The following is a 15,448-nucleotide window of genomic DNA, read 5'->3' on the forward strand; positions in this document are numbered from 1 at the left end:
GAGATATATCATTAGTGTATAAAGTACGAGCCTTCTCCCAAACTGAATAATATGTCTGAAATAGACGAAACAAAGATCTCCACAACAAACTACATAATTGATCATCAATTTTCTCCCAGAGTGCTTTGGCCTTTTCATCTCCATAACTAGTCTTCTTGGCTAGGTGATCTTGAACACCTTGACCCTTGCACCACAACTCAACTGAAGAAGCCCAGGCTAACTAGTTTGAACTTCCCATTAGAGGTTCCGAAGTAATCATTAAACTTGAATTTCCAGAATCCATGCTTTTAGAACCAAAAACATCAAGTCTCAAAGACATTGTTGGACCAAATAGCACAGACAATCACAATCAAGAACAATTAAAAGGCTCACAGGAACAGTGAAGAAAAAATACTGTATCTCGCCGGAAACAAAACAGTTGCCGGAAATCTTGCTGGAAAATTTTCAAAGTGATCGGAATAAAAAGAAAATAGTATGGATAGGCTCGGAAAAGGTAGGCGACCTCACTGTTCTAAAGAAACTTTTTCAAAAAGTGACCGGCAAAGGCTCCACGCGCCGACGTGTGGAGTAGATCTCGCAGGAATTTCTGACCTCTGATCAGCACATGCGAGCGCGTGAGGAGTCGGTTGCCGGAGATGTTTTCTGGGGTTTGGTCGCGGAAGGCTGAGGGACCCTGTGGTGGTGTTGGTTTTTGCACAATATCAACAGAGACTGATCTGACGCAATCAACCCTAGAAAGTCGACGGAATTTGACGCATGACGACTGTCTGACTTTCCCAGATGTGTCTCACTCATGTTCTGATACCATGTGAGAAGTATAGCACGGAAAGGTTTTATTAATTATTTCTAAAGTGTTGTACAACGCCCTATTTATATACAGTGATTACATAATAATAGGTATCTACTTCCCGATGTGGGACACTATACATTACTAACTATTTAACAACTTCATCGTACCTTTTTCAATTTCTTTGTCCACATATTTGTTATTCCTGCTTATATTTTCTAGTCTTGGACTACATATACTATTTTGTATTTTTTTCTCCATTTGCATGTTTCTTCCTTAAAGGCCACGCTTTAATTGTGATTTGCGCTTAAACCCCGGCAGACCTTCGAGCTTTTTTGCGCTTTTCGCCTTTGGTAACCTTGATACGAGTGGCTCTCCTCCGTTGACCATTTCTGTTGTTATTTCTTGCGCCTATTCTCCTATCTACTCTCCTTCCATGCTTACCCTTCTCTTATTTCTTTTTGGATGCCTACTAGTCATTATACAAAGTTTTCATGGCCTGTGTTAGAGAATTTATTCGCCGTCAGTAGTACAATAGTTCCGAATGGGGTTATAATGTCCTAGGATATTCCACTTGTTGCCTTAAAGTTTTGGATTAGATAATCAGATTCTTTCCTATGGTATAAGGACTGAATTTCAGTAAGCCTGTATTCTTTCCTACCTATTCTATCCTTTTGGGCTACCTCTCTTAACTTAACCTTTTGAGCCAGCCTACTCTCTCTTCTCCAGGCCCACTTCTTATCTTTATGAGTCTCCAGATGAGTCCATTTGCTCTGCTCCAGGCCCACTGTTCCTGTTAAACTTCGTCAAACTTCTAAAAAGAAGAAAAGATATAAAAAGATCTTCAGTTCACATGTTAACCTTGGAACTGGGTTACATTTACGAGAGGACATTAGAGAACCTTTCCCACGTTGGTTGTATAATGGTTTCTAAAGGAGTTTTATATGTTCTGGGTTTAGATTATTTCACTGCTTGGCTCTTTCATTGTGGATGGTTTAGATGCTTGGGTGGCAAGTTTGTCCTATAAAAGTTTAGAAGATTTTGATCCTTAACTCTACATTTCTATGTTCAAACATAAGGCTCATTTGAACAAGAAATGTTTAAGTTGTTTTCCTTTTTCCTTTATAAAGAATTGTAAGGTTGTTGGGTTAAGTTTTGCTAATGCATGATTTATTACAGTATGTCGACAAAGACTTTGGAACTGGTGTATTGAAGATAAGTCCTGGACATGATCACAATGATTACCTCCTTGCTCGCAAGCTTGGTCTTCCTATACTTAATGTGATGAATAAAGATGGGACCCTAAATGAGGTGGCTGGGCTATATGCGTAAGTAACAAGCTTCTTTCCTATTGTTAGAGCACTGTTGGTTTTTGAAAGATTATAATTTGTTTTGTGCATGGTTATTCCATTTGTGCAGTGGCCTTGACCGGTTTGAGGCAAGAAAGAAACTTTGGTCAGATCTTGAGGAGACGGGCTTGGCTGTGAAGAAAGAGGCTCACACTTCACGAGTTCCTAGATCCCAGCGTGGTGGAGAAGTGCGATTCTTATGTTCTGCTCTTTATTTTGTGAAAGTGATAAAGAAGAAATAATTCCTTTATCCAGGCTTTGTTCTCACGTTACTTTTGTTTTCAGATTATAGAACCTCTAGTGAGTAAGCAATGGTTCGTCTCGATGGAGCCTTTGGCTGAGAGGGCACTTGAAGCAGTTTCAAAAGGAGAATTGACTATTATGCCTGAAAGATTTGAGAAGGTATGGAGATCATATTGGTAACTGTCTTGCTTCATATGGCTAAAAAATCATTCACTTTTGAGCTTTTTTTGTAAGCTCTTCTCTGTTTATACTTTCATTGTTTGAGTTTCTTAGGCTTCGAAAAATGCTAGATGTTGCCTCACATTCAACTTGAGGGAATCGGCTGCTTTTCATGTGCTCAATAATATTATAGAAGAAAAAGTTGTTGCTTAAACTGTATTATCTATTACGCGGGGTTTCCATTAGCTTGTTATTCACTTTTTGCATCTAAGCCTTCTACATATTTTGATTCTATTGGTCTTTCTGATCAACGGAAAACTTTTTGTTGGGAATAATCCAGTAGGTGAAGAGTCTGAGGACCGCATCCGTGGAGTTGTTAGGAGAATGACAGCACTAGAGTTGAGCATTACTGTAGGTCATATATCATTATATGAGGCTTACAGACATGTTCTTGTTGTATTAGCAGTAAATTATATTTGTGGAACAAGTTGAGAATGTGTATTTTTGCTAATGAAACTATGGTATTTCTTAAGGATGTAATATGTATACACTTATCTGGTAATCTAGCGTTAGTTGCACCAAAAAGTTAAAAGTTTGAGAGCAACCTGATTGCCTATCAACCTTGACTAGTTTTAGTAGGTTTTCATTTGCCTACTTATGTGTGTTATCTCCTGATGCGCTGCAGATATATAACCACTGGCTATCGAATATTAAGGATTGGTGTATAAGCAGACAGTTATGGTGGGGACATCGAATACCAGTTTGGTATGTTTCTGGTAAAGACTGTGAAGAAGAATATATTGTTGCTAGGAGTCACAGAGAAGCTCTCTCAAAAGCCCAAGAGAAGTATGGGAAAAATGTCGAAATATATCAGGATCCAGATGTTCTTGATACCTGGTTTTCGAGGTTTTTTGTTTAACTTGCTTTTTCCCCCCTTGAACTCCACTTGGGTATTTTTATGAAGCCATTTGGATATTTATTAACCTAGAATAAAAAATCCATCCTTTTGAACAATGTAGACTTCTATGTCTTGTCGCAAATTTACAGAACTCAACTCAGTCTTATCTTATCACTTGGTGTCGACAGTTGGCTATGAGCTTGTCAGCTCTATTCATCACCAATAGGGCCAATGTTCATCAATAAACGCCAACTGCTGTTCTCATTTTCGATTTTGTTTCAATGATATTTTTGGTTTTCTTTTTTCTCTAATATTCTCATTTATCATCTTTGCCCTTCAACATGCATCAGGCATTTTTTTTGGGACATATTTCGTAATTTTGTAAATCTGATGCTTTTGAGTTTATTCTCTATCAGCACCACATTATCGTATCTCAAGAGAAGTGTGTTGTTTCTTCTCATCTTCTTTTCTGCAACTGTGAAATTTTGGCGTTAATTTAATTGTTATTTCAACTTTATGCCTTTTAAACCTTCAGTCTTCGCTTTTGATGCTACTGGAATTTCTACTTCTGCTTTTCATTAAACTACGAATTTGATAATATTTTGCTTTCTGGTTTAAATTACTGGCAGTCTTCACATGATTTTGGTCCATGTGGTTGCTGAGTTTCTAGTATCTCTGATTGAAGTCATTGTTCTTTTCATTCAGTTCATTGTGGCCCTTCAGCACTCTTGGATGGCCAGATGAGTCAGCAGAGGATTTCAAGCGGTTCTATCCAACTTCCGTTCTTGAAACTGGGTTTGTACTTATTCCCTTTTCTTTCTTCTATTGTTTCATAAGGGAGTTCAAGGGTTTGCATTCTTCAACTTTCTGCATCAATGGATGAGTTATTTACCATTTGATTTCCCATAGTTCAATGTATAACCCCCAATTTTTTTGGCTGATCTTTCCTCTTCCCGTCCTGCACTGCACAGCCTTGAATTTCCCCTGCTCTCTTTCTCTCTCGCATTGATAGCAGCAACAAGAATATAAGGAGACCTAAGGTTCCGACATACACATGAGGTTCAGAAATGGACATGCTAGAGAAATAACTAAAAAGTAAAACCCTCCGAATACTGCTACTGACAATAACACAAAAATCCTGACCTTAGTGATGATTGAAACAGCACACGCCTTTATCTGCAATGAAATACATGTAAAACTTTTTTCTGGCAATTTTTTGTTTTGATTTGCTATTACTACGTCATTTAAATTTTATGTATTGCGAATTATATGTCTTGCAGTTAATTATTTGTTATAAAACTTGTCAGGTTTATGGTATATATTTGAATTTTCTCTTCTTTCTGCAATTGTTGATTTAAGCTTTGGATAGGATTAGGGATCCTGATATTAATATACCTACTAGGCTCAATTCCATAGTAAATCTTGTTCCCCTCAATCACTTAGTCCAAATCCATCTAGTAATCAAGATGGAAAAACAATGGAAGTATCCTTCCTGTCCACTTAACAAACCTATTGATGGAAATATGCAACTTCACTTTGTGTTAAACAAAAAGAAAGAAAGTAGATACATGCATCATTTAAGATCTTATTTTATGCTGGTGACGAGATGTTATCACTTAGACCTTGAATTCGATATGGTTCCTTATTTCCTATTTGAGGACGTTTAGTGCCTTGAAAGAAAAATCAGGAGGTCCCTCCATCTAAAGTTTTTTTTTTTGATGAAGTAAGGAGAATTCATTAAAAGCATCCAGCGGATGCAGGCTAAAGATTACAATTAAGAGAGATGGTGTCTGCTCATATACACAAAAAAAAACTATTCTATCACTAAGGAGCAGACACAATCAAAAAATTGAACACAACTAGTTACAGGTGCCTGATTTAGCCAACTAAACAAATTCAATAAGCATTTTGCTTTGACTACATGAATCGGAGTTGAGATCCCATCAAAACATCTACGGTCCTTTCATTCCAGATGCACCAAAATATAGCAGCAGGTATCATTACCCAAATTTTTTTGATGGATTTACCAACTCTCCATGAACACCAACATTCATATGCTTCCTTGATGCTGTTAGGCTTGACCCAGGCTAGTCCAAAAATAGAGAGGAACATGTTCCAAATATCACATGCTAAAGGACAATGCAAAAAGAGATGTCTAACACTTTCAGAATCCAAATTGCACATGTAGCACCTATTCAGCATTGGTATACTCCTTCTGCTGAGGTTGTCTTGAGTGAGGCATGCTTCATTTAAGGCAACCCAACTGAAACAGATCACTTTAGGAGGCAGTTTTGTTTTCCAAATTAGTTTCCATGGCCAATTGTTTATCAGATCATTGTTGGATCATAGGTGTGCATATGCTTTCTTCACTGTAAATTTCTCGTCCCCCCATTCCAGTTTGTCCTTCAGCTGGGGTTTGACAGCAATCTGTGCTAGTTTGGCCAGCAATTCCATTAGGTCATTTATCTCTCAATCTTGAAAATGTCTCCTGAATTGAGGGTCCCAAGAACTGTTCTGCCAACATTGTTCTACAGTGGATTCTTGATCTACTGCCAGTAGGTACAAATTTGGAAATTCATCTTTTAGTGCCATTGTTCCCAGCCACTTGTCTTTCCAAAACTTGATGAGTGTTCCACTCCCTAACTTGAGTTTTGAGTTAAGTTGGAACTCATCCCATAAACTGGATATGTGTTTCCATAGGCCTGTACCATGAGGTGATCTGCTAAGTCTTGTGCACCAGTTGTTCCTCACATCATGTTTAGCATTAATCACTGATTTCCACAAACCAGGGTCCTCCAAATTATACCTCCAATGCCATTTCATTAGCATACTCTTATTATGTAATGCCAAATCTTTAACACTCAATCCTCCATGCTCCTTTGGTAAAATAACCTTTGACCATTTGACCAAATGAAATTTGTGACTTTGACTGTTGCCTTCCCATAAGAAGTTTCTTCTAATTTGATCTAGCCTCTTTTTCACTTTAACTGGAATTGAGAATAATGACATGAAGTAAGTAGGAATACTATCCAACACACTGTTAATAAGCGTTAATCTACCCCCCATAGAGAGGTACTGCATTTTCCAGGAGGCCAATCTTTTCTCAAACTTCTCAATAACCCCACTCCAGATTCCTTGTGACTTGTATGATGCTCCCAATGGTAGGCCTAGGTATGTAGTGGGGAAGGATCCCACACTACAACACATTATATCAGATAGCTCTTCCAGATCAGGAACATCATTGACATGAAAAATTGTGCTTTTTGACATGTTCATATTTAAACCTGATATGGCTTCAAAAATCATAAGTGTGAGGTTCAGGTACATTACTTGTGATCTCTCAGCCCCACAAAATATGAGATTGTCATCTGCATAAAGAAGATGTGAGACTAAGACTGAGTTATGTGCATCATTCCCCACCCTAAATCCTTCCATCCAGTGTAGCTGATTTGCTTTGTCAATCATTTTGCTAAGCCCCTCCATAGCTAGGATAAACAAAAATGGAGAGAGAGGATCACCTTGTCTGAGACCTTTCTGAGGAGAAAAGAAACCAACAGGCCCACCATTGATCAAAATAGGGTATTTAACTGTGGTAATACTAAATTTGATCCACCTAATCCAGACTTCTCCAAAACCCATTTTCCTTAGAACAGTGATGAGATATGACCAATTTAGTTGATCGAAGGCTTTTTCAATATCCAATTTGAACAGAAGACCAGACTGCCCTGATTTCAACTTCCAATCCAGAACCTCATTAGCTAACAATGATGCATCGGTGATCTGTCTTGATTTGATGAAAGCATTCTGGTGTCCCGGTACCAACTTTCCTATTACACCCTTCAACCTTTCCGCTAGGATCTTGGAAACAATTTTGTAGACACTTCCAATTAGACTGATTGGCCTATAATCTCTCAGTTCCACAACCCCTTTCTTTTTAGGGATTAGGGCTATGAATGATGCATTACATGATCTTACTATTTGTCCAGTTTGGTGGACATGTTGGATAGCACTCATAAGGTCATGTTTGATCACGCCCCATGTTTTCTGATAGAATGCCATAGTATACCTGTCTGGACCCGGAGCTTTGTCTGGAGCACTCCCAGTGATTGCTTCCGGTACCTCAGACTCCTCAAAAGGTCTTTCCAGCTACTTTTTTTCCTCCTCTGTGATTGATGCTACATCATCCAGTCTTGCTGTTGGCCTCCAAGTCTCATTTTCTGTGTACAGTTGATGGTAAAAGCCTAGGATTTCACTCTTGATTAAGTCTTTATCTTCAGTAATGTCACTGCCCACTTTCAACCTGTCACTGCAATTTGATCTTCTGTTAGAGTTGCAGCTTTGTGGAAGAATTTGGTGTTCCTATCTCCCTCTTTGAGCCAAAGACACCTAGACTTTTGCCTCCATGATACTTCTTCTGCTTTGGCTAATTGTTGCATCTCCTGTTGCAGCCCTGAGAATTTTTGTTTCTCTTCCAAGGATTGGGGTCTCCCTTCAGTGATCTGTTGTAGCGTGAATAGGTCATCCAAAATTTTGTTCTTTTTTGCATCTAACTTCCCCAGTTCCTCCCTATTCCAAGTAGTAATGTCTTTCTTGAGTAGCTTCAATTTCTGAGTGGAAAATGAAGTCTGGACTGCCATTTACTATATAGCTTTGCCACCATGCCTTCACTCTATCCAAGAATCCATCAATACCTAGCCGCATGTTTTCAAATTTAAAGTACGACGGATTAGTGCCCCAATCTCCACTTTCCAGCAGGATAGGAATGTTGTCAGAAATGACCTTTGGAAGAGCAAGTTGCTTGACATTATTAAAAGTGTCATTCCACTCAGAGGAGATCAAAAAATCTGTCTATTCTTAAGGCTTGGATGCATTCCTCCCCTCTAGACCATGTGAAATGCGCCCCCTGGAGTGGTAAATCTACTAAGCATAAGTCATTGATTACATCTGAGAATTCCTTCATTGCCCTGGATCTTCTCACACAATTGTGTCTTTCACTTTACCCATTGAACATCCCAGATTCCTCTAACAGCCCCAAGTTCATGCCAAAGGATTTCCCTCTCCAGATTAGTGTGCAGCCTTATACTCCTGTGAAACCCCATCTAAAGTTCACTGAAGAGTTATCGAATAAGCATGAGATAGAGTAAGACCCCTGTTGAACTTCAATGCAATTCCATTGTCTCTTGTCCCACAATATTATTATACCACCTCTCGTACCACTAGCCTTGAGTTCAGCCCATCCAACCCATCTAGAGCCCCAAATCTGTCTTGAAAGTTGCTCATTCCACTCATCAATTTTTGTTTCTTGTAAGCAAAGTATATCTGGTTTCCATTTCCATGTTAAGGACTTCACAATATCCCTATTCTCCTGGTCGTTCAAAACCCTAAGGCCTGGTGGCAATTGACTTGAGCCTTGGGGTTTGCTCCCTTTCAAGGTCTCAAGTTCGAAACTCACTGGGTGCAAACAATTTCTGAGGGCCATCGGACTGGGTAAAACCTGAATTAACCGTGGTGCACTTGCGGGAAACTCCTTGCCAAGGGCCTGTGCACCCCCGGGATTAGTCGGGGCTCGAAGAGACTCAGACAACCGGTGCAAAATCAAAAAAAATAGAGCAACTATTGAGTTCTGTTACATTTACTTGAAATGAGGCCAACAATGGAGAGGCTTTTTGATGAATTCAAATTAGGAGGGACCCAATTTTATATGAAGCAAAAAAATTAGTATATGAGAATAGAAGTACATTTTTTAGCTCATAAAGCACTACAAATATGCAACATGAATTACTAATGGACTGCATAATTCATTCATACTGGTATACTTAAAGTTGGTTTTTACTTTCTAAGAAATTTGAAAGAAAGTTGGCTTTACATCATGCCGAGCTTTTTTGTTCCGGCTGCTACTCATGTCAGTGGATTCTATATGCTCATGGCATTAGATTGATTAAGCCAAAAGTTATGAGTTATACCTAGCTAGTTCTTCGAGATGAATGAATTTCAATTTAGTGCTTGGCTCTACTAGTGAGAAAGTTTATGTAAGATTTGTTTTTAGCAACCAACCTCCAAAAAAAAAAAGAAGGGAAAACTGAACTGAATTAAAAAAATAAAGTAAATTGTGAAATACGAGAGAAGGGAAGCAATGTTATTTTTTACCTTTTAGTTTGATAACCGAGAAATACACTGTTTACCGATTTGAAACTGGATGGATAATTGGCCCATTCCTCTACTTCTTTACTTAAATGCTAGACTTGGTTTCCTAGTAGGATTTGAACTCGTGATGTGCACTTGCTATACATTTGTGCACCGTGCTGTATTCCCTTCGTCGTTGGCCAAAGCTTTGGGTTTGAGATGTATAGATCTGGTGAATATAAATACATATTTATAGGTGTGAGATATAATCAATGATGAGAGACAAACTTATATTGACTCTTCATTGTAACGTTCTAACACAATAGCATGCACCATCAGACTCAAGTTGAGGAAGAATGTAGATATGTATTGTGTAGAATGTAGATATGAATATGGGACCTTGTATTATAGCAAATGAATGAGTATCAATAATATTTTCCCGTGCTATTTCTCACATGGTATCAGAGCTTTCGTGAGAGAGTTTATCATTGTGCAACATACCGGCGCCTCTGAAGAAAAAAAGAAATCAGTCACCGTGCAATTTTTCTGAGAGTTATCCTCCAACATTGTCAAACGATCACATCTTGGTCTCTATAGGTGTTGTGCAAAATCCGACAACACCATCAAATTCAGCATTGTTCGGCGACCAAACCCCACAAAACCCCGCCGGTAGATTCCCTTCCATGCACCCCTATGCTCAAGGCAGTAGCAGAATGGTGGTAAAATATAGAGTGATTAGCTTCACTATGAGTCATGCTAAATTATTGAATAACTATGCTGAACTTATCAAACCAGGCTCGAGGAAACTGTTTCAGACCATAGAGTGACTGTGTCACGGGCCCAAATCTTTACATTGGGTAGCGGCACCTGCTCGCCCGTGCGGCGCCTGCAGTTCCCCTCGCTGCAGGCCAGCCTGTTTCCTGTCCCAGGATTCCCAAGCACGATCCTGTGCCTGTTGGTGGGGCTCGCCCCAACTTGTGCCGCCCGTAAGATGCCTAGGCCCTAGATATGTCGTGGCGCTTCATCTTAGGATCACAATCCATGCGCGCCCTGGGGGATTGGCTTAGGACATGTCTTGTCCCTCGCCCAAGACTGAGCATCGCTCCCGCGTGCACAGCCCCATCCTCAAGCTTGACACTCGCCTAGTGTATCCGCGACTAGCTCGTGCCTCGCCCGAGTAAGGCAACCTTTAGCCCTTGGCCATTGTCATGCGCGTCTTTCGTGCCATGCCCATACATTGCCCTCGCGACACGCTTCCATCCCGAATAGTGCAGTGTCGCCCCACAACTGCACCTTTAGGCCAACGGACCCTTGCTTGCATGGTGAAACCCAAGCCATGCTCACAAGTCGACACATGATGCCCCTATAACAGGTGCGTCAAGTATCCAATCGGCACGGTGGTCTCGTTCCAACATTCGGCAGCCCGCGGGGCTGGCCGTTCCACACATTGAGCCTCCAGCACCACTTTGATGCCCAACGCTAGCCCGAAGGCGTTGCGCCGCCCATAGAGTTTCCCTAACTCGTATGGGTACCTTTGACACTCCTTTGAGTCATCTAGGCAGTCTCTTGAGGTTGCCCCCAAGGTAGCTCGTTCTATACGGCTCGGTGGCAGTATGGGGGAGGCAGGTCGGAGCTTTCATCACCTATACCCCCCTTATATATGCTTAAAATTAAAAAGCCCAAGTTGCCCGTGTAGACCGTTCTACGTCAGACCATCAGAAGGACCTTTTCTCACCAAATCTTAGCCGAAATCACAACTCCAAATTGCTAGTTGTGACGGATTGGCTCAACTGACATACAAGGCCACTAAATGGATTTTATTACCTAATCCTTATTAAATCACATAGACTCACATCTCGTCCTCCTTTAACACCTTGTCCTGTCATTGAGTCATCAGATTTATTACATAAACAGTTGGGACATCCAAGTTTATCAAAACTTCAGAAAATGGTACTTGGTTTGTGTCACTTGTCCATTCTAGAGTGTGAGTCATGTTAGCTCGGTAAGAATAATCGCTCCCATTTTCCTCGGCGTCTTGATAATCGGGCAGTCACCTTTCACTTTAATCCATTCAGATGTTTGTAGTCCTAGTCGGGTCAATTCTACCTTGGGATTCCGCTACTTTGTCAATTTCATGATGAGTATTCCAGTTGTTTTCTATTTTTCAAATCTTCCACGCTGAAATTCAAAATAAATTTGGGATTTCTATCTGCATATTTTGTAGTGATAATGTTCTAGAGTATTTGTCTTCTCCATTTCAGCAGTTTATGAATTCTCGTGGGATCATTCATCAAATATCTTGTCCATACACATCTCAACAAAATGGGGTAGCTGAAAGGAAGAATAAGCATCTCATTGAGACTGCTCGTAATCTACTCATACAATCTCATGTTCCGTTGCGTTTTTTTGAGGGATGCAGTCCTCACATCTTGTTATCTTATTAATCGTATGCCATTCTTAGCTATCCAGAATCAAATTTCATTCTCTGTCTTGTCTCTCTACTCACCTTTGTTCTCTCTTCCACCCCGTGTCTTTGAGAGCACGTGTTTTGTTTATAACCTTACTTTAGGAAAAGATAAGTTAGCTACCCGTGCTCGTAAGTGCGTATTATTAGGATATTCGAGAACGCAAAAGGGATATCGATGCTATTCACTTGATCTCCGGCGGTGCCTTATGTCTGTTGATGTTTCCTTCTTTGGAACCCAATCATACTTCACTAGTCCAAATGATGACTTAGACATCTCTGAGGTGTTACCGGTTTCATCTTTTGGAGATTCAGGCACTATCTCTCCTTCATCTTCCTCTATAGCTCCGGCTCCACCTACAGCTCCAGCTCCACCACATACAGCTACAACTACAACTCCACCACCTACAACTACAACTCCACCACCTACAACTACAACTCCATCTCCACCACCTATAGCTTCAGTTTCATCACCTACAGGTCCAGTTCAACCTTCTACGACTTCACCACTCCTGACTTATCATCGTCGTCAACGTCTAGCATTTGGTCCAAATGATTCACGTCCTGTATCGAATCTTTCACCTACTGTGTACTTGTCTCCTTCTAGTCTACCGATCGCACTTTGAAAAAGTATTTATTCCACTCTTAACCCTAATTCCCATTATATTGGTTTGAGTTATCATCTTTTATTATCACCCCATTATGCCTTTGTTTCATGTCCTCTATTTCTATCTCTAAGTCCACAGGTGAAGCTTTATCCAACCCTAGATGGCGACATGCTATGATTGAAGAAATATATGCTTTACATGCTAGTGATACTTGGGAGCTTGTTGCTCTACTTCCAGGTAAATCTACTGTTGGATGTCAGTGGGTGTATGCAGTCAAACTTGGTCCAGATGGTCAAATTGATCGCCTTAAAGGCCGCTTGGTTGAAAAAGGTTTTACTCAGATATTTGGGCTTGATTACAATGATACTTTCTCTTCCATGGCTAAAATAACATTTATCCACCTTTTTCTATCCATGACTGCTGTTCGCCGTTGGCCTCTCTCTATCAGTTGGATATTTGAGGATGAAGTTTATATGGAGCAACTACCTAGTTTGGTTGCTCAGGGAGAGTCCAGTGCCCTTGTTTGTCGGTTGCGCCGGTCACTCTATCGTCTAAAACAGTCTCCTCGAGCCTGGTTTGGTAAGTTCAGCACAATTGTTTAGGAATTTGGCATGACTCTTATTGAAGCTGATCACTCTGTGTTTTACGAGCATTCTGCATCAAATTTGTGTATTTATTTGGTGGTTTATGCTGACGATGTCGTTATTACCGGTAACGATCAGGATGGTATCACTAGTTTGAAGCATCTCTTTCAGCTTCCAGGCAAATGATTTGGGCAAATAGAAGTATTTTCTAGGTATTGAGGTCGCTTAGTCTAGCTTAGGTGTTATTATCTCACAACAAGAAGTATGCCTTAGACATTCTTGAGAAGACATGAATGACAGGTTGTAGACCCATTGACACTCCTATGGATACGAATGCTAAACTTCTGCCAGGACAGGCTCCCTCTTAGCGATCCTATAAGATATGCGGTTGGTTGATAAGTTGAATTATCTCACATTGACTAGATCTGATATTTCCTCATGTGAGTGGTGTTGTAAGTCAGTGTATGGACTCTCCCTGTGATAGTCATCGGGATGCAATTGTCCGAATTCTTCGTTGTGAAATCAGCCCAGGCGAAGTAGTATTGTTCGAGGATCTAGGTCATGAGCAGATAGTTGGATACACAGATGCTGATTGGACAGGATCACCTTCTGATAGACGTTCTACGTCTAGATATTGTGTTGTAATAGGAGGTAATTTAGTGTCCTGGAAGAGTAAGAAACAAAATGTGGTTGCTTGATCTAGTGCAGAAGCAGAATATCGAGCAATGGTTCTGGCAACGTGTGAGCTAGTTTCGATCAAAACAGTTGCTCCAAGAATTGAAGTTTGAAAAAATTTGTTAGATGGAACTTGTGCGTGATAATCAAGCTGCCCTTTATATTGCATCAAATCCGGTGTTCTATGGAGGACTAAACACATTGAGATTGACTATGACTTCATCAGAGAAAAGATACGTAAGGTGAGTAAACAAAATTCCATACTCGATCTTATAGATACATATAGAATTCTGCAAAAATCCGTATTCGATGAAAGTCGTATGTACGGCTTGGAGGGAGATCTTTCATATCTTTCAAGATCCACCCTACAATATATGGGGTAAAAAATCCAAAATAAGTGATTTTAACCCTTATAGAAAGAAAATTGATTCTTGATTCCCTTTCACGCCCATGACATGTCGAGGTACTACAGGAAAAAAGACAGCAAAATTCGATCCAATTTATCGTAATCAATTAGTTAACATGTTGGTTAACCATATTCTCAAACACGGGAAAAGCCATTGGCTTATCAAATTATCTATCGAGCCGTGAAAAATATTTAATAAAAGACAGAAACAAATCCACTATCTGTTTTACGTCAAGCAATACGTGGAGTAACTCCCGATATAATAGTAAAAGCAAGACGTGTAGGTGGATCGATTCATCAAGTTCCCATTGAAATAGGATCCACACAAAGAAAAGCACTTGCCATTGCCATTCGTTGGTTATCAGCGGCATCCCAAAAACGTCCGGGTCGAAATATGGCTTTCAGATTAAGTTCCGAATTAGTGGATTCTGCCAAAGGGAGTGGCGATGCCATGCACAAAAAGGAAGATACTCATAGAATGGCAGAGGCAAATAGAGCTACGCAAAAAGGAAGAGACTCAGATGGCAGAGGCAAATAGAGCTTTTGCATATTTTCGTTAATCCATGAACACGATCTATACATCTCGTTCGGAAAAGTTTCAAGAGAAAAAAAAGAAGTGGAATTGATCGATAGTTCTCGAACTCGAAACAAACGAAAGATGATTCATGAGATATTGTTACAAAGTTTGTAAAGTCAAATGATCAGCTTGCAGATATTTTCACCAAGTCCCTCACTGGTCCTCGTATTAGTTACATCTGTAACATGCTCGATACATATGACTTAATGCACCAGTTTAAGGGGAGTGTTAGAGAATTAATGTATATATGATGCTTAGTCCCACATTCTAATGGGAGTAGTATGTATTGTGTAGAATGTAGATATAAATAGGGCACATTGTATTTTAGAAAATGAATGAATATCAATAATACTTTCCCGTGCTATTTCTCACATCTAAAAACACAAAATAATAAGTGGCACTGTTAACGGATAGCTTGCCGAACAGCTGCTGGAAGAATCTTAAGAATGTTGGGTTGCCTGAAATCTGAATATCCCTGGAAGAGTACACTGCAAAAATGGTTTGGACTGGCCAAAATAGCAGCAGGTTCCTGAGAGCGGTGACTGAAAAAAGGAATGGTGTTGCCGGTGCGATCA

The 15,448-nt window shown here is 40.0% G+C and overlaps 1 protein-coding gene across 4 annotated transcripts in view; it reads left to right on the forward strand.

The window, feature by feature from the left end:
• LOC107808232 (valine--tRNA ligase, chloroplastic/mitochondrial 2) overlaps positions 1-15,448 on the forward strand; it is a 60,364-nt gene that overhangs the window by 20,397 nt on the left and 24,519 nt on the right. For 3 of the 4 annotated variants that reach the window (XR_012704538.1, XM_075242290.1, XM_075242292.1), the window contains exons 12-16: positions 1,967-2,115; positions 2,207-2,324; positions 2,422-2,538; positions 3,224-3,444; positions 4,142-4,231. Coding sequence is in view for 3 of the 4 variants with exons in the window: in XM_075242290.1 (XP_075098391.1) it covers positions 1,967-2,115; positions 2,207-2,324; positions 2,422-2,538; positions 3,224-3,444; positions 4,142-4,231 (695 nt within the window). In the remaining variant the exon portion in view is untranslated. The remainder of the gene's footprint in view (positions 1-1,966; positions 2,116-2,206; positions 2,325-2,421; positions 2,539-3,223; positions 3,445-4,141; positions 4,232-15,448) is intronic. The other variant, XM_075242291.1, reaches the window with a different exon arrangement.

The sequence above is a fragment of the Nicotiana tabacum genome, chromosome 21 (genome assembly GCF_000715075.1).
Source record: "Nicotiana tabacum cultivar K326 chromosome 21, ASM71507v2, whole genome shotgun sequence".
NCBI lineage: Eukaryota > Viridiplantae > Streptophyta > Magnoliopsida > Solanales > Solanaceae > Nicotiana > Nicotiana tabacum.